Source organism: Equus caballus, chromosome X (genome assembly GCF_041296265.1).
Source record: "Equus caballus isolate H_3958 breed thoroughbred chromosome X, TB-T2T, whole genome shotgun sequence".
NCBI lineage: Eukaryota > Metazoa > Chordata > Mammalia > Perissodactyla > Equidae > Equus > Equus caballus.
In genome coordinates, this window is record NC_091715.1 from 144,603,327 (window position 1) to 144,623,157 (window position 19,831).

At 46.0% G+C, this 19,831-nt stretch overlaps 1 protein-coding gene across 1 annotated transcript in view; it reads left to right on the plus strand.

The window, feature by feature from the left end:
- TKTL1 (transketolase like 1) overlaps positions 1–17,722 on the plus strand; it is a 31,715-nt gene extending 13,993 nt beyond the window's left edge. The window contains exons 7-13 of the mRNA XM_001494382.5: positions 3,478–3,642; positions 8,450–8,606; positions 10,412–10,542; positions 12,587–12,670; positions 15,160–15,256; positions 15,389–15,508; positions 16,836–17,722. Of these exons, the coding sequence (XP_001494432.2) occupies positions 3,478–3,642; positions 8,450–8,606; positions 10,412–10,542; positions 12,587–12,670; positions 15,160–15,256; positions 15,389–15,508; positions 16,836–17,008 (927 nt within the window). The 3' untranslated portion in view covers positions 17,009–17,722. The remainder of the gene's footprint in view (positions 1–3,477; positions 3,643–8,449; positions 8,607–10,411; positions 10,543–12,586; positions 12,671–15,159; positions 15,257–15,388; positions 15,509–16,835) is intronic.
- The last annotated feature ends 2,109 nt before the right edge of the window (positions 17,723–19,831 follow it).

Below are 19,831 nucleotides of genomic sequence, written 5' to 3' on the forward strand. Positions count from 1 at the left end.
TAAGGAAACAAAGTGGCAAGCCTTAGAGGAGGAAGAAAATATTTTCTGACCCTTCTTTCTTTTCCTTATTTATTGGGGACATTTTGAGTGTTGCTTATATTTTCTTAGCCTGGTAATATGGGCTAAAAATAAATGAAATGATTACTTGAGAAATTAAAAAACAGATTAAAAAGCAGAAGAAAAGTGTTAATAAGGAAAAGCACATATTAACAAAGGATACTTTGCCAATATGTGTTAACACTTTAACTGTTCACACCCTTCAAACTAGCAGTGCTACTCACAGGAATTTATCCTATAGAAATACCTGTGTGAGTGTGCAGATATGTCTGTCAGAATGAACATTGATTGCAGCGTTGGTTATCATGACAAAATTGGAAACAACCCAGCAAGAAGCTAAGAGCTTACCCAAATTATTATTAAAATTTTTTAAAGTTGCAAAGCAGCATAGAGTATAATTCAGTTTTTGTGTAGAAAATCTTAAAAGGGGACATCAAATATTATTGAAACGCATTGAAAAGTATATTTGGACAAATGACACCAAATTGAAGTGTTTATCTCTGGAAGGTGGGATTATAGGAACTTCTCATTTTTTTAAAAAAAAAAGTAAATATATTTTATGAATAGGAAAAATTAAGCAGGCTAGTTCATAAAAAATCAGTGCATTAAAAAACAAGAAGTCACATTAATACACAAATCTAAGAGTTGGCTCTCTGAATTACTAACACAGTAGACAAGCTATTAGCTGGACTACTGAAAGAGATAAAAGCCATAAGTTTATAAAATTAGTCACTTGAGAAGATAACCACGGATTTAGAAAATGTTCAGAGAATTATGAGAAAATTAACAAATCTATGCTAATTGGTATGAAAACCTGTAAAAAAAAAAGCCATTTTTATGAATGCATAAAATATCAAAATTGACTGAAAAAGATGCAAAACACTTAAGTAAATCAACAACCATAGGAAAAATTGAGAAGACTATCCAAAAGTTATACCTCTAAATGCCAGGCTCACCAAGTTACAAGAGGGACTTATTTTTAACCTTCAAGGACTGGGTAATTCCTAGGCTATATTTCAAACCTCCTTGAATATGGAGAAAGATGAAAGCATCATTCCAATTCATTTATAAAACCAAAACATGACAAAGCTAGCCAAAAGGAAAAAAACTACAGACCGATCACACTTATGAACATTAATGTAAAAATTCTAAATAAAAACATTCGCCAATTTCAACTTCATTAGTACATTAGAAGAAGTATATGAATCAGTGAAGTTCAAATTAGTAATGCAAATGATTCATCTGTATTAGGAGGGGGGAAATTATGATCATTTTGATTCATGGAAAACAAAAGCAGTTCATAAAATTCATTCCTTTTTTTTTTTTTTAAACCTCTTAGTAAAACAAAATAGGACTACTGAGATACTTCAGTTCAATTCTTGATCTAGATATCTTAAACCTGGAGCCCTCTTCATACCTAACGTTCATCTGGTGGAGGGTCAGACCCACTCTGGAAGTGCTAGCCAATGTGGTTAAGTAACAGAATAAAAGACTTAGTCCTGACAAGGTGAGGGTAAGCCTAGCATCATCTGCAGGTAAACTTAAATATACAAGATCTATATTGAGATTCTTATAAAACCAAAGCCCTAAAAGAAGCCACATGCTTATATGTATGAGATGCTCACCAAGTATTTGTGCATAGACCCTTCCTGAAAGGATGCAGCATAAACTTGTCATTTCCACTCACCTCCTGGGAGGGGAACTGGGTGGCTTGGGACAGGAGAGTGGGAGGAATATGGCCTCTTCACTGGATGTCCTTTCATAACTTGAATTTTTTACTATCTACATGAATTGACTTTTTAAAAATATTTTTAAAGAGCGTTTGGATGAATGAACAAAGACAAATGAAGAGGCAAACCTTGTTTTTATAGCAGCTTTATTGAGATATAACTCCCTGTATAATCCAGCCATTTGAAGTGTACAATTTAGTGGTTTTTAGCAGATTGACAGAATTATGCTACTATCACCACACTTAATCTTAGAACATTTCCATCACCCCAAAGAGAAATCCTATACCCATTAGTAGTCACTCTCCATTCCCCCTCCCCAGCCCCTAGTAACCACTCATCTACCTTTCTGTCTCTGGATTTACCTCTTCTGGACATTTCATATAAATGGGATCATATAACGTGAACTTTCATGTCTGGCTTCTGTCACTTCGCACAGTGTTCTCGAGGTTCGTCCATGTTGTGGCATGTGCAGTACCCCATTTTATGGACATACCATTTTGTGTATCCACTCATCCGTTGATGGACATTTGGTTTGTTTCTCTTTTTTGGCTATTGTGAATAATGCTGCTTTGAACATATGTGTACAAGTTTTTGTATAGATGTCTTTTTCTCTTGGGTCTATACCTATGAGTAGAATTGCTGGGTCATATGATGATTCTATGTTTAACATTTTGAGGAAATACTGAACCTTGGTTTTTGATAGAAAAACTCTATATCATAAAGATGTCATTTCTCCCCTGAATTAATCTATAAATTCAGTCCAGTCTCAAACAATATCCTAATGGAATTTTTTTTAATAACTTTTTTTTTGATTGGCACCTAAGCTAACAACTGTCGCCAATTTTTTTTTTATTCTTCCCCCTAAAGCCCCCCAGTACATAGTTGTATATTCTGGTTGTGAGCGCCTCTGGTTGTGCTATGTGGACGCTGTCTCAGCATGGCCTGAGGAACGGTGTCGTGTCTGCTCCCAGGATCCGAACTGGTGAAACCCTGGGCTGTCAAAGCAGAGCGCATGAACTTAACCACTCGGCCACAGGGTCAGCCCCCTAATGGAGTTTTTTTATTAATGGTATTATGATTCTAAAGTTCTACATTTTAATTTTTGCAGCGAGTATTATCAGTTTTCTAGTTTATAAAAAATCACAGAGGTATTTGCATTTTGAGAAATTTAAATTTTTTAGTCAACTATACAAATGGGACAGAAGAATAAACTCATTTTTGAAAAAATGATACCCAGTGAGCCATGTGTGGATTTAAGATTGGCTAGCAATCCATTTTTATAACCCTAAAAGAGATTTTTGGTGAATCACAAATTTGCTTTCTTAAGATAGATGGCAGGGGCCCAGCCCCGTGGCGGAGTGGTTAAGTTTGCACATTCCACTTCGGCGGTCTGGGGTTGGCTTGTTCAGATCCTGGGCATGGACCTACACACCACTTGTCCCAAGCCATGCTGTGGCAGCATCCCATATAGAGGAGCTAGAGTGACTTACAACTAGGATATACAACTATGTACTGGGGCTTTGAGGAGGGAAAAGAAAAAGGGGAAGATTGACAACAGATCTTAGTTCAGGGCCAGTCTTCCTCACCAAAAAAAAAAAAATGATGATGCTAGATGGCAATTTGTAAGTCTGTAAAATTTCACCTTCCTTCTAAATCCGTTCTAAGAAACTCTACTGTTTGACTCTTCCAGATAGCTACTCGGAAAGCGTGTGGTTTGGCTCTGGCTAAGCTGGGCCATGCAAATAATAGAGTCATTGTGCTGGATGGTGACACCAAGAACTCCACCTTCTCTGAGATATTCAAGAAGGAGCACCCCGAGCGGTTCATCGAGTGTTTCATTGCTGAGCAAAACATGGTGTGTGTGCTGTGGGTGTCCCCTTTGGGTCTTCTCATTGACTAATGGCCCACTGGACACAGGATGCCCCACCCCACATTACAGTTTTTCTTTCCATTTATAACGGCAAAGGAACTGGAGAAAAGAAAGTCTCTGGGGAAACAGGTAGAGAGTAGCTGGGCAGAGTCTGAGGGGGGGCTTCCAGGACTGCTGGGAGGGGCGTGGTGGACTGCCTGGCACTCTCTCCCAGGAGGCGGAGGGCCACAGCCATCTGACTCCAGGGCTCCAGGCCCAAAGCATCTGAGCTCCCTAGTAGCTCTTGGTGACCCTGCTCTTTCTGCCCAGCCCAGCCCACAACCAGGCAGTCCTACAACCACCCAGAGGCTAATAGGTTTAGAGAACTAAAAGGGACTTTGATTTCTCTCTCTCTCTACGGTACTGTGGGGCCTAATATATCCTGGATATTCAAATGTTGGACTAATTGCAGCCTCAAGAATGCCCATAGAGCTGTGGCCTGGGATAAAGCTGTTCTGCTTGTCTGTGCTTCAGTCTCTCCCTGGAGTGGCGCAGATGTAGGGGGTCTCTTACACACACACACATCCCCACACACGCCCCTCTCAAGAGAGAGCGGAGTTAATATGAGTAAACACCTTGACTTCTAAAGCTCTGTGCTAGCGCAGACAACAGCACACATCTATCCTCACATTATAGAGGCCAAAAATAGCACTGGCCAGAAGACTGTGGGCCATCAGATCTCAAGTCACCACCAGAGATATTTTGTTTGGAACAAGTAGTACTTACAAATGTTTTAGATTAGTTGCCAGCTTTTAAAAATCAGATTTTATGTAGAATCCAAATTTTTGGATTTTCTTGAAGAGTGGTATGGTCTGGCAATGCTAGGACAGCATTCCCTCCTGGCACCACTTGGCTGGAGCCAAGCAGGGCCCTATTTAGGTGGGCGTCCACAGCCGGCCCACTTGTTTGTTCATGGTGCTTCTCTGGCCTGTCAGTGGTGGAATTTAAGCCCACTGCCCCTGTTCAGAGAAGTAAATCATCACAATTGTAAGAACATGTGCATTTTTCTGTGTGTCTTATTAAGCTATTTCCATTTTGAATGGAGAAAAACACAGTCCATAATTTTCTGAATTGAGCCTCCTCTCAAAAAGTGTGCTCCCCGGGGCCGGCCCCGTGGCCGAGTGGTTAACTTCGCGTGCTCCACTGTGGCAGCCCAGCGTTTTGCCAGTTCAGATCCTGGGCGCAGACATGGCACCACTTGTCAGGCCACGTTGAGGCGGCGTCCCACATGCCGCAACTAGAAAGACCTGCAACTAAGATATACAACTACGTGCCGGGGTGGGGGGAGATTTGGTGAGATAAAGTAGGAAAAAACGTTTGCTCCCCAACCCATTGATTCTTTCAGTCAGCAACCATATACTCTGTGCCTACTGATATGTTCTCACAGTTGGAAGAAAACTTGTAAAGAAGTGGCCAGCAGCTAGTATGCAGTGCTGTGGTGAGACTAGTGGCTACAGTAAGAATGTGACTAGGGCCAATTAGAGACAGCCTCTTGAAAGAGCTGACATTTAAGCTGAGAATTAACTGACAAAGAGTCAGTCACACACAGATCTGGCAGACCAGCAGATGACTCAGCTAGCTCTGGCAGGCCCAAATTTGAGATGTTTAGGGAGAAGGAAGAGTGGAGTGGCTGAAGCATTGTGAGTACAGAAGGAAATTGGCTCAGAAAGGTTGCCAGGGGCCAAATCATGTGGGGCTGTTATGGACCACTTTGAGCATCTTTGGTTCTCTTGCAGTTTGCTGGGAAACCACTGGAGGACTTGAAGCAGGAAAGCAACAGGATGTGTTCTACAGGACCCTGCAGTGTAGAGAATAGCTTGTTGGGGGAAGTGAGGGCGTGGTGACAGGAGATGGTGACTTGGACCAGGACAGTAGCTGTGGGGTTGGAGAGAAGCGGACTCATCCAGAATCTGGCTTGGCAGGAGAGCCAGCAGGATGCCATGGTGTAGCGGGTCAGGGCAGGAATCAAGGCTGGCCCTAGAGTGTGGGCCTGAGCACCTGGGTGCAGAGTGGTGTCACTTCCTGAGGTGAAGAAGACTCGGGGAGGAGTGGATTTGGGGGACACAGGAGGTCTGTTTGAGCCCTGGGAGTCAGGACCTGTTAGATGTGGTGGGGCCGGGAGTCAGGGAGGTGGGTAGGTAGATCAGTTGTCTTCAAATGTCTTTGCTCTCCAAACCACTGAATGGGGTTTTCTAAACTACGTATCCTGCTGAGTTTCGTTTTGTTTTGTTTTGTTTGTTTTGAGGAAGATTAGCCCTGAGCTAGCATCTGCCGCCAATCCTCCTCTTTTTGGCTGAGGAATGCTGGCCCTGAGCTAACATCTGTGCCCATCTTCCTCTACTCTATGTGTGGGATGCCTGCCACAGCATGGCTTGATAAGCAGTGCGTAGGTCCGCACCCGGGATCCCAACCAGCAAACCCCGGGTCACTGAAGTGGAGCATGCGAACTTAACTGCTGCACCACCAGGCTAGCCCCCCTTCTGCCGAGTTTGAAGATAACATCTAAACTTTTCATCACAAATTTAAGTAGTTGCAAACAAAGGATATAATTTCCCATATGTTGAAATTTATGACGCTTTAAATTAATTCCCAAATCGTCTAATTAAAGATTACATGAACACTGTCTTTGTCAGAAATTAAGTCCCTTTTTGTACTTGAATTCTTATTTTTATTCTGTTTCTCCAACATTTTAATGTATGAAAACCTTTTATTGATAGTTCTATTCTCTGCAACAAAAATATGCATATACATTGTTAGTTTTTAAAAATTTTCCTGTGTCCGTAGGCCTTGGAGAATTAGAGATTTTTTTCCTCTGGATTGAGCTATAGTTGCGATTATTAGCTTGTGTATCAGTGGATAAGTATACTTACAGCTTGAACAGGACAAGATTCAGAACAAAATCTATTCCTATTTTAATGATGTAAGTGCTAAGAAATCTTATTCACATAAATGATAGGAATGGAAGAAGTTTTGTCGTAGGAATGTCTGCCATTCGATTCTTTTAATTCCTTCTCAGTTACAAGCCAAAAATCACACAGTGATCTTTTATTTAAATTTGTTGGTAAAAAATTATATGTAAGGAATTGACAGTTCCATTAGGGTTCTCTTTCAATTTTGTTGAAAAAAAGGATTGGAAAACACCTGGCTTACAAAAGAATTTGTTATCTGATCATTTGAGTTCTTCACTTTCTCAGTGCCACTGTGATTATTTCAAATTGTCCATTTTGTTTCAATTGGAGGTTTTACACTCCAGCATGTTGCCCCACTGTGGGTGAGAGTGCACTTTTTGGTGGTTAGGTTGCTGGGAAGTGATCGTTAGGGAGACAGTGGGAAAAGAGGCCATGGGCCCTTTCCCCAGCAAACAAATGTGGAGTCAAGGATCTTGACGTTGAAACCAGACATAGCCATGTGCCCCTTGGAAGCCTGGTGTTCCTGGGGGAGGTGAGGAGTAAGCAATTTAAAGCATAGGTCATTAGCATAATGCGGATCTGAGTGAGGGTGGTTGGACTGTCTGCAAGTTCCCAGCAGAGAGGGCAGATGAGGAAAGGTGTGACTTGGAGTCCCAGGACTCAGTCCAGCAGCCGTCAAAAGAGACATACCGGGGCTGGCCCGGTAGCACAGCGGTTGAGTTCACATGTTCTGCTTTGGTGGCCTGGGGTTCACTGGTTCGGATCCCCGGTGCGGACATGGCACCGCTCATCAAGCCATGCTGTGGCAGGCGTCCAACGTATAGAGTAGAGGAAGATGGGCACGGGTGTTAGCTCAGGGCCAGTCTTCCTCAGCAAAAAGAGGAGGATTGGCAGCAGATGTTAGCTCAGGGCTGATCTTCCTCAAAAAAAAAAAAAAAAGCATACCATCCAGCAGATCCAGCCGGGGCAGGAGCAGCAACGTCCAGTGAGGTGGGAGATCTGTCTTGCAGAATGCTGCTGAGAGGTCTCATATGATGCAAATGGAGGTCAGGCGACCTCCTGCGTTTGGCAGCTTACAGGTCCCTCATGGGACTGGCAGTCTAGATGAAGGAGGCTGGGCAGAGACTGGGAGATGAGAAAGCAAGGATGGTGGGAGAAGTTTTCTGTGAAGGAAAACATAGATGAAGGACAGTCTCTGCAGAGGGAGGACAAGGTGGAGGTGGGAGGGTAAAGATGGAAGATACTAGCACATATTTGAATGGTGAGAGAATGACCCAAGAGAAAGGGAGAGACCAACTGAATACAGGAGAGGAGGGATAATTGCACGGCCAGAGATGCCCTTGAGAAAGGAAGGGAAGGACAAGATTCAGCATGGTGAGGGGGCCTTAGGTCAGTGCAGGGCCATCATGTCTCCTAGCAGCATAGGCTGAGGGGGCATTTGGGGACAGATGAGAGAGCCTCCATCGTTCACCCCTCGTTCCCCACGAGGTGTGAGGTGAGGGTACCGTGTGAGGTGAGGGGGCAGGGAGAAAGGGGTGTAGAAGGTTTGGGAAGGAGACTCATGAGGACTGCAGCGCAGCCTTGAGTGTCCCGAGCTTCCTCATCTTAGAGTTGAAGGGGCCAGATCAGTGCCACAGTTCCTCTACATTCGGGGGATGCTGTGGGTTTGCCAGGTTTGGGCTTTTCCCAGGTACATGCCCGGGGGGATGATGAAGCAGGGGGGTGTGGGGAGTAGGGGTTATCCTGGGAACCACACACTATACACTGGGCGAGGGAAGGGGGGTGTGGAGGGGTGATGGGTGCGGGGTCCAGGAGTCTTCTGATTCAGCTTCTTTGTGTTGCAGGTGAGCGTGGCACTGGGATGCGCCATTCGTGATCGGACCATTGCTTTTGTTAGCACCTTCGCTGCCTTTTTGACCCGAGCATTTGATCAGATCCGAGTGGGAGCCATCTCTCAAAGCAACATTAACCTTATTGGGTCCCACTGCGGGGTATCCGTAGGTATGAGTTCTCAATGGCATTATCTTGATGGCCTTTTTCCTTTACAGAGAAAGATTAGCATGTGAGTGGTTGAACTGCCAGTTAATGTGTTCCATGATATTCGATTATTCATAATCTCTCTTAATAAAAGCCATGTTGTGTTTTAAAAGTTCTAGACATTCTGGGTAACTTTTGAGTGGTCTCTTGATATTACTGTGAAGTGCTCACTCTCTCAGTCATTGAGAAATAATGATCTGTCCTGAGTGCCTCTTATGTGTCGAGCTGCATACTGGGTATGAGTCGGGCCACCCCAGTGTCACAAAAATCCTTTCTGCTCTCACTGTGGGCACTTTAGTCTAAGTGGGGACAAGCAGCATGGGCACAGGAAAGTGAAGAGCGCAGCCTGCTAGGACTTTGCCTGGGCTGAGCAGTCGGGGCAGATGGAATGTGAAGCCTCAAGGAGTCCAACGCAGGGGAATGAGGCTGAGGAAAATGCTGCTCTTGAGGCATTACCCTGGCAGGACGGGCTAGATGGAAACCACAGGAGATGGGGAAGCCAGAAAGAGGTTGAAATACGGCGTGCGTTAGCAGTGGATAGGAAATAAGGGTGAATCTGAGAGAGTCTGAGGAGAGAAGCCAGCATTTCTGACAGATGGAGGAGTCCAAAATTGCATGAAAAACAAAAAACCAGTCTCCAGTAGTTTCTTGTCTGGAAAGAATCAGGGCGTTGTGTTTATGAATGACAGAAATGAGGACTTGGGAAAGATGAGGTCCCTGATGTGCCTTTGGTGGGGCAGGTCATCTAGGTAGATGTGCCAGCTTATATTTGCTGCTAGAATGCTGGATAAGAGCGGAGGGGAGGACTGGAAGGGCACATTTGGGAGTCATCTCTGGGACTTCCTGGGAGAAGTGGACACAGGCTAATAAGTCTCCAGATGGGCCAGATGCAGGGAGAGAGAGTTGAGTGAGGGGAGAAGAGGGCCAGCAGCATTTCAGGGCTGGGCCAGGCAGAGGGCCTGGGCAGGGATCCAGGGTCTTTGCTTGGGGCTGGGTGCATGCAGTGTAAGTTTTAAAATCAGTCAGCTAAGTGGAGAAGTGGCCCTAGGTCCAACCCAGAGGAGCCGGGCTTCTGAGATTAGACAGTTGTTCCAGGCGAGGCGCAGTGTGCAACATGACAGTCCCCTCCTGACTGGAAGAGCTAGGCCATCCTGGTGTACAGTGGGATTTTTCTTTCCACAGCATTTCTGGCCAGAAACACTGTTCCCAACACCCTAAGAAACACACCCTAAGGCCCCCTTAGTTCCAACAGCACCCCAACTGTGCCCCAAAGGTGTGTTATACTCAGCTGCTTTGAGGGCCTTGAGAAGTGAAGAAGACCACTTCAAGCTGAAGGCCTTAGTCTCTTGACGGAGAAGATAGAAGAGCAGAGAAGGAAGGTTAGAGCCTGAGGGGACAGGGGCAGAGACTTGGTGAGGCTAACTCTGGAGCTCTGGGAGAAGAGCATCAGCTCACCTTGGACAGCACTGCCCAGTGATGGAGTGTCAGAGGTTGGGCCAAGAAGAGACTGCTGGTTGCTATGTTGATCTGGAAGGTCAATGAGGAGCCTAACCCAGAGTGTCACAATGATGTCTTGAGGGAGATAGAGGTGTGACAGCTCATTATAATTACAAAGCATTATATTGACAAAAGAATTGGACGGTTTTCTAGGGCTCTGCTGTAGCTGTGGACCCCCTGTGGCAATAAGTACTGTTGCTTATCCAGGGAAGGGCAGGTTCCTAGTTGGGTCTCACTTATGTTTTTGCTGGGCTGTGGCTTTGCTTTCTCAGGTGAAGATGGCCCCTCCCAGATGGCCCTGGAGGATCTGGCCATGTTCCGAGCTGTTCCCAACTGCACTATTTTCTATCCAAGTGACGCCATCTCAACGGAGCATGCTGTTTTCCTGGCGGCCAATACCAAGGTATTTTTAAGGGGACACTGGTTCTGACAAAAAATGCTTCTGGGCTCTGCTGCTAGTTTGGTACTGATGGTTGGATTTTTCCCTTTTTTATCTCAGCATAAAGGTAATACTCATTTTAGAAAATGTGGTTGTGGGGCCGGCCCAGTGGTGCAGTGGTTAAGTGCGCACGTTCCACTTCAGCGGCCCAGGGCTCGCTGGTTCGGATCCCAGGTGCGGACATGGCACCGCTTGGCAAGCCATGCTGTGGTAGGCGTCCCACATATAAAGTAGAGGAAGATGGGCACGGATGTTAGCTCAGGGCCAGTCTTCCTCAGCAAAAAGAGGAGAATTGGTGGTGGTTAGCTCAGGGCTAATCTTCCTCAAAAAAAAAAAAAGAAAAAGAAAATGTGGTTGTAGGATTCCTTTTAAAAACAGACCATTACCAAAAAAAGGTGATTAAGCACATAGAACGTGAAATCGTTCGACAAACAGTACAGAAGGATGCTGAACAATACCTGATGGCCTGTATCGGGCAGGGCTCGGTGCAAGAAGAGGAGGCACTCTGGGGACAGAGAGCCATTGGCAGAGCTGAGGAAGTGGGCTCCAGGAGTGAGCTCTTGGGTGTTGGCCTTAGACACGCCCTGTGCCACCTCATGACATCCAGAAAGCTAGAGAGTGACCAGTGGTTCTCCACTGCAGACAGGCCCCAGGGTCCCCAGCCTGCCCTCAGAAACAGCTTAGAAAGGCAAGAGTGTGACTTCCTCCCTTCTTGCCCCTCCTGAAGTCTTATGCAAGGGCATCAGATGGACACAAGCTAATTCCTGTCCAGAACCTAGCTGCAGGGAGGACCAGGGGATGGGGTCTTTACCTTTCCAACCGTTCCGACTGATGGTCACCAGACTCCCTCACCACCCAACCTTCGCCCACCCGAGCCCCTGGACCCCCCTGCACAGGCAACCCTGGGCATGGCTGAGGTGGGTCATGCGAGTTCCACTCTAGGCATTTCCAACACATTAGAGACGTGTTTCTTTGGCTTTTTTTCCCTCCTCTAAGCAGGCTCATGCTGTACGAATTATGTACTTGATTTTTTTTACTTACTATATTCTGGAAATTGTTTTATGCCTGTGCATATACAGAGTGATCTCATATATGCTGGAGGATTCCATTTCTAGAAAGTTCAAAAGAGGCAAAACAAAGCAGTGGTGATAGAAATCAGAATAGAGCTTGCTTTTTGGGTTGGGGGAGTGACTGGAGAGAGGCATAAGGGAACTTCCTGGGCAAGTGCAAATGCTGTCCAGACTCAGCTTACGTGCTGTATATACCTTTGTCAGAGTTCGTGGAGTGCTCCACTCAGGTAAAGTTTACCTCAGTAAAAACACGCTGAATATAAATGGTTTATAATATGTGAATGGATGAACAAAAGGAATGTGTCTAAATTAATATATTAGTTTTTATAATGTCTGGTTTAAGTAGGTATGTAAATTAACATACTTTACACATTTGAGTATTCATTTATACTCCTGTTTATTCGTTCAAGTTGGTAAAAAAATGTATTTACATCTTCTCATTGGGAAAATAGTCATTTTATATTCTGATGTTTAAGGTATCTCTAAGGATGAAGCCTTACAAGCTCTTGTGGCAAAAATTAATTGTTGATCACTGTGTTCTGTTCTGGGCTTTCTATTCAACATGAGTCAGGGCTCCTGCCCTGAGTTTATGATTCTATGAAGACAGAATAGGTTGGTGTGTATTTGAGAAAGCTTTCCTAAATTGGTGAACGTGACAGTGTGGAAAGCTTGTCACTGAGAGCGTCCGCCAGGGTCTTGGCTTGACTTTTGCCTGGCTCGGTAGTAACTGATAGGGTGACACCTGACCTGTTTGCCAGTGGTTGTAGATGTTGATCCCTCACTCCCAAATGTGTGCTTCATTTTTAGTAAAAAGAAAGGGAGAAAAAAACATAACTATTCAGTCCTCCTTCCCCCTCCTCTCTTTTTTTTAAGGTTTATTAGTTGGAAATTTAGTTGGATTTTCTAAACTGTGGCTCTCGTTTTCATTTGTGTCCTAGGGGATGTGCTACATTCGGACCAGCCGCCCGGAGACCTCAGTCATTTATACTGCGCAAGAACGCTTTGAGATTGGACAGGCCAAGGTAAGGCTGGAAGCTCTCCAGTGGCTTCTGGTGCCGTTTTGCATGGACAGAGCTGTGCTCAAGCACTCGGGGTCCCCACGGTTGAGGCTTCATCCTTTCTTTGCTCTTGTTTTAAAAAACAACAATCCTGGCCTTTGCCTGCTTTTCCTCAGGAAGGAACATTGTACCAGTATCAGCCAGAACCAAACTTTTCTCCTTTCCAAATGGAGTCTCCCTTTGTTGAACTCCTTTTTTTTTTTTTTAAAGATTGGCATCTGAACTAACATCGGTTGCCATCTTCTTTTTCTTCTTCTTCTCCCCAAAGCCGCCCAGTACATAGTTTTATGTTGTGAGTGCCTCTGGTTGTGGCGTGTGGGACGCCACCTCAACATGGCCTGATGAGCAGTGCCATGTCCACGCCCGGGATCCAAACTGGCGAAATCCCGGGCCACTTCAGGAGCACGCAAACTTAACCACTCAGCCACGGGGCCACCCCCCTGTTGAACTCTTAAAGAGAGAAGAACTTGGAGGCACCTGAGTTGTTCAGCTCTAACTTACCATAGCCTCAAGCTAAACAAAATAATAGAACCCATTTCAAACGAATACTAGATCTGTTAGGTTCGGGTTTTGCCAACCCAAGGCCAGGAATAAAAGGGACCATAAACCATCTGCCACTGGTCATGGTATGGCCCTGTGGTTGGTTTTGCACATGGGATGTGGCTTTGTCCCGCAGGCCTGCTGATAAAGGCTGGTGTCGCTGGGCACTTCCTGTCTCCTGTGTTCTCACGAAAGATCTAGAAGCACAGCTTGTTAGCAGCCCTGTTTTGTAGATGAGGGCCAGAGAAGGTGAGCGGCTTCCTTAGGGTTCATAGTTAGTGAGCAGCAAGATCAGGATTCAGGCCTAGGCAGCAACCTGGCCCCTGTGTGCCTGCCCATCACCTAGGGAGCAGGGCTGATAGGTTTGGCATGTTTGGACATGTTTCCTTCCTGTGTTTTTCTAGGCGTGTGTGTGTATTTTACATAGTTGAGATCATACTGCATGGGAAAGTTTTATGTCCTGCTTTTATCTTGTAAGTCTTTTAGAATGTCATTAATTCTCTTCTTACGTATGTGAACGACCAATAGCCACTCTTGAAGGACCAACAGATGACATCTGACTTGACTGCCAAGGGCTGGGCTGCTCTAGGATTCATATTTGCTAGTATTCAGAATGACTGTGTCTGAGCTTTGAATGGCTTTAGTGCCGCGGTAAAGCAGGTATATCCAAAACAGTCCACGACCTGCCACTAGGTAGCTTGCCAACACTGAATGGAAAAGCTGGAGTATTCACCTTCAGTATTAACTACAGGTCCTGCTGTTCCCTCTCCTCCCACATTTAAACTCAAGGCTGTGTGTTCACCTCACAGAGGGAGATCTCAATGACATTCATGTGGTTTGCAGAGCTTTTTTGTAGCTCACTTGTCTTTTTTTCCCTAGTTTTCCTTGTCCTGACAAAATGAAGTAAATTTCCTGATGGTAAAGGATGTCAGTTAAAATGTGTATGATAATATACATGGCATAGATCATTCAAGGGCTGGGTTTTTCAAAGGGGACATGGGGGGAGTGTGTATGTCCATGTACATATATGAGTACATATATGAAAAGGCTAGGACATTCTCAGAGGATGGAGTGGCTTAGAAGCCCTGGATATCTTTACTGTCAGCAGTGGTTCTTAAGCTATAGGGAAACCTATACAGAGGGATGAGATGAGTAATTCCAGATGCCTTTGGTTGGGTGGCTTTGGAGGAAACAAAACTCTGAAAAAAGGCCAGGGACCTCTGTTTTTCTTGCAGAATAGCAAGTGGTTGAGAGCGTGGGCTTTGATGTCAGACAAGCCTGGCTGCTGGTCTCAGCCCTGCCCTTGACGATCCCCTCCTGCTCTGAGATTCCCTTTCCTTAGATGCAGAATGGGCCCGCTGACACGTGGGCCGGACAGGGCACTCGGGCATGCAAGGTGCTTGGCACAGATCACGTCGCAAATGCCCCAAAGAGTCCCCATTCACATGTTCATCATCGGAGTCCAGTCTGTGTGCGTGCCCCAGCAAGATGTCCAGGCAATCCAGAAATGGCACCTTTCCAGACCCCTCAGTGGCTGTGAGTCCCTGCTCTGGAGCACCTGGACCGTACAGCTCACTTCTGGCCCTTTGCCTTGCAGATCCCAGTTTGAAATCCACCTTTTTTGCTGAAGTGTCGTTTGTATATGTATTGTGTAAAAACGTCGTAATTTTGCACTGTCAATCATAAGGAAAGGTAGATGAATTTGTAAACCAAACATGAAGTGGGGCTTATTGGAAAGAGTGTATCTTTGTCTGTCACTGTGCTGATTCAGTCTTTTTTATAGTGAATTATTAAGGAGTGGAATTAGGAGGATCGGGGAAGAGCAGTGTAGCAGAGTGTCCTCCACTTTGAGATGCACTCTGTGCATAGTAACCACAGCATTTTTTTGTGTGTGTGTGTGGGCACAATACCAGGTCGTCCGCCACAGTGTCAACGACAAGGTCACTGTTATTGGAGCTGGAGTTACTCTTCATGAAGCCTTAGCAGCTGCTGACGATCTTTCCAAGCAAGGTGAGTTGGTTGTTGATGAATGTTAAAGTTCTACCTGGGGAGAGGTAGGACTTGGGCTGCTTCCAGTGCCCCAACCGTTCTTTTTATTCTAAGTCTGCTTCATATACCAAACTGGTTATTGCTGCTCTCCAGATATTTCTGTCCGCGTCATCGACCTGTTTACCATTAAACCCCTGGATGCTGCCACCATCATCTCCAATGCGAAAGCCACAGGTGGCCGGATTATCACAGTGGAGGATCACTACCCAGAAGGTGGGTGGGGGCCTTGCTTTGGCGGGATGTGTTTTTGTTTTCCTTGCTTGGAGGTGTGCTGTCATCCTGGGCTTCACCTCCAGCCAGCCACTCACCCAACAACCTTTATGACTGGTCTTAGCAAGTGCATTGGTTTAGGAGTCTCTTGCCTACCTACAATAGCTCCCTAAGGGTGGGGCCGTGCACATACTCATTTGTGTGTCCCTAGCACAGTGCCTGGTCCGCAGGTGGCCCAGTTGGCAGCACAGAGGAGAGTCTAACTCAGCATTGTGGGCAGGGCAGGGTTGCTACACGTTCACTGTTGCTCTTGAGTTTTGAATGATTAATAGTTTGCCCCCCCCCCCACTAAAAGAATTGGAATGGTGCCTTATAAACAGAGAACACAGCAAATGCAGAAAAAGTGTGTGTGCCAGGGATTGGGGCCTGGGCACTGTTTGGCCTGGGAAGATTAGGTGGGGCAGAGGAAGGGATGGGGAGCTTCATGTGTTCATGCTCAGGGGCCCCACGAGCACCCCATGATCCATGGTCATCTCTGGAAGTACTCCCAGTGCCCTCTCCCCTGAGGTTTATTACAGGGAAAGGGCACACGCCAGGACCCACGAGGACAGAAGACACAGGTCGGGGGTGGAGAACCCCACGCCTTAGGCTCCCTCCTTCCCTCCCTCCTGTGAGGGGCCCACCGAGTGCTCTCCCTTCTCCAGCAGCGACACTGCATCGCTGGAGACCCCGGGAACCTACTGGAGACTCAGTGCCCTGGGTTTGATTGGGGGCTGGTCACACAGGGCCCCCCTGCCGGGCACACACCACACTTCCCGACTCCCAGAGGAAAGCAGGTGCTCCCCATAAACCATCCTGTTGTGCAAAAGTCCAGGCACAGGGACCACCCTTAGCAGTAAGGAAAGTGTCATGTCAGCGTAGGGGACTTGGACCAGCCAACTGCCCAAGCGCCACCCGAGGGCCAACTTTGCAAGCTGGCCCTTCGAAAGCTAGCAGCCTCAGGCCTCCCAGTTGCTATTTTCTGTGCAGTTTATTGTTGGTTTTAATCATTTTGGGGTTCCTGACAGCTTTGAGAATTAGCTCTGCAGACCCCTGCATCCGTGGACCCTCGGTTGAGAGAGCCCCTGCTGTAAGTGGGGCTGGGAGCAATTTGGAGACCTGGTTTCAAATGAGAACTCTTGTGGCCAGAGAATGACTATTTACATGAAGCAATGACTAGTGAAAAGTGTTTTTCCCTGGGAACCAACAAATTCAAAAGCCTCTATATCATGGGACCTTAAGGCTGACGACCTGCTTCCAGAACAGAATCTGATGTCCCTTCCTTCCCCAGGTGGCATCGGGGAGGCTGTCTGTGCTGCTGTCTCCATGGAACCTGACATCTTAGTCCATCAGCTGGCAGCGCCAGGAGTGCCTCAGAGTGGGAAGCCAAGTGAGCTGCTGGATATGTTTGGAGTCAGTGCCAGACATATCATAGTGGCTGTGAAATGTATGTTAATGAACTAAAATGGCTGTTGACTTTGGTCTTAAAAGACTGGCCTCTTTGCCTTACATTTATGCTTGTTGCATCATTTAAATCTGTATTGTTGTGCTTTGTTTTTCTTAAAAGCAAAGCAAGTTAACTACCGTCCTGTTAAGCTATAACTACATGTACTAGTGTAACTCATCTTTGAGTCATTAAAGTGGGCTATAAGGTTTTAAGTGACATAATAGCTAACAAAACCACCATCTAATATTACGTTTTCTGATGAGACTATAAGTAGTTAGGGAACAACATAGGGTAACAGTTTCTTAACTGAGTGCGTTTTCCTCGTGGGTAAAGACCATGTGAATTGAACAGTAGACTGCAGTCAGATTGTGCAGCACTAGAGCGCCCTGCTGCCCCTGCTGTCCCAGGCCAAGAGTCCCCATGCTGCCCTCCTACCTGCAGCTTCCTGGCTACTGTGTGACTGCACCTGCCCTGGAGTTTCCTCTGCTGTTGGCCTGCATCTCCCCTCCAGGGTGCAGAGGCTGTGGCGCAGCAGCAGCAGCTCTTAGAATGTCCTGTGACTATTCTGTGAAGAGAGGACACAACTAGTCTTAGTCTCCACACTGTACTCTCTTGTGAGGTCTCAGAAATGTCTCATTTGCCCAGTGACCAAACCAAACTGTTAGCTCGATTCTATTAATCTACTAAGGACACTAGTTAAATTTAATGTTAATAAAGCATTTTAAAAACCAGCCGCTTTATTCCGTTTGTGCCTTGTATGTGTGATTTGGTTTCTCCTTGATAAAATCCTAAATAAGGAACTTCCTTGTAAAGCAGAGGGAGAGAGACCCATTTCCCCCAACAGCAAACCCGGGGAAGGGCGCTGGGCAGAAGATGCACCACTAGAGGGCGGTGCGTGGCCCGAAGAGCCATCCCTGAGCCGACGACTCCTTCCAGCTGCGAGCACAGAAACTGTGTGGCTGGAACACAAGAAGAAAGCACCGGCCAGAGAAACATGGGTCCAGGCTTCAAAACTAAATTTCAAATTGGGTGTGTCTGGTATGTCATGGTCCTTATTTTTATTGCCCTCATTAACTAGTCTTTGTTCTAGAATGTGTGGTAGAAACTGAAGAACTGGCCTGGCACTCGGAGTCCTGAAGGCCAACTCATTCTGCTCCTGCTCTTTTACATCACCGAGCTGGTTTCCTGACCTGTAAAATTAGCATGATAATTGCTGTGCTTGTTTCATAAGATTTTGAAAAATTATATATTTTTAAAAAGTTGATATAGGGGCCGGCCCTGTGGCACAGAGGTTAAGTTCGTGTGCTCTACTCCAGTGGCCCCCTGAGGTCCGCCTGTTCAGATCCCAGGTGCAGACCTATGCACCGCTTATCCAGCCATGCTGTGGCAGTGTCCTACATACAAAATAGAGAAAGATGGACACAGGTGTAGCTCAGGTCCAGTCTTCCTCAGGAAAAAGGGGATTGGCAGCAGATGTTAGCTCAGGGCTAATCGTGCTCAGAAAAAATTTAAAAAATTAAAAAGTTGATATAACTGATACAAAAATATATGAAAACACAAAAATATTTAAAATCTCAGGGTCGGCCCTGTGGCCGAGTGGTTAAGTTTGTGCACTCCGCTGTGGTGGCCCGGGGTTTTGCCAGTTCAGATCCTGGGTGCAGACCTTTTTACGTCAAGTCTCTCACACTCTATACAATTCGCCCATGTAAAGTGTACAAATTCAGTGGTTTACCCAGTTGTGCATCCACCACCGGGTCAATTTCAGGACATTTGCATCACCCCAAAAAGAAACCCTGTACCTCTTCCCAGTGCTTGGCAGCCTGTCATGTATTTTCCATCTCTGGATTTGCTATCCTGGGCATTTCATATGAATGGAGTCATTATATGTGGCCTTTTGTGTCTGGCTTCTTTCACTGAGCATAATTCATTTGAGGTTCATCCACATTGTAGCCTGTGCCAGAGCTTGATTCCTTGTTATGGCCACATAGTAGTCCATCCTATGTATAGACCATGTTTTATCCATTCATTAGTTGATGGACATTTGGGTGGTTTTCACTTTTTGTCTATTGTGAATAATGCTATAAACTTTGCAAGTTTGTGCATGTATATTTTCACTTCTCTTGGGTTATATACACCTAGGGGTGGACTGGCTGGGTCCTGTAATCCTGTTTACCTTTTTGAGTGACTGTATGTTTAAACACAGTTTCGTGAGGAGTGAATGACAATGTGAAGGTGCTATGGCATCTGTAAAGCACTGTATACTCGAAGGTAAGCCATTAGCAACACACACACACACACAAGTCCTAGTGTGTGGCTAGTGCATAGCCACACACTAGCTTACACACATGTGTAAAATGCCCTATCTGGTGATGTCTACAACAGAAGCAGTGTACCCGAGCTCGCTGTGGCAGGCTAAATGGAGCAACAAATGTCCCTGATTTAAGTGCCATTCCCAAAGCCTGAATTCAGGCCCCCACAGGTGCTGGGCAGGAACAGTAGGCCGGATTCCATAATAAGGGCTGAGAGGAGCCCTGATGACGCGGAGATAGGAGTGGGCCTGGGGCCAGCTTGGCCCAGCTATAGCTCCTGGGTGCAGAGCAGCCAAGGGGCTGGCGGTAGGCACACTGCTAACTGCTGTAGACGCTGAAGTACCTCTGAATGTTGTTTTTTTAGGTTGGCACCTGAGCTAACAACTGTAGCCAGTCTTTTTTGTATTTTCCTGCTTTTTCTGCCCAAACACCCCCAGTACATAGTCGTATATATTTTACTTGTGGGTCCTTCTAGTTGTGGCATGTGGGACCACCCCCCAACGTGGCCTGATGAGCGATGCCGTGTCCGTG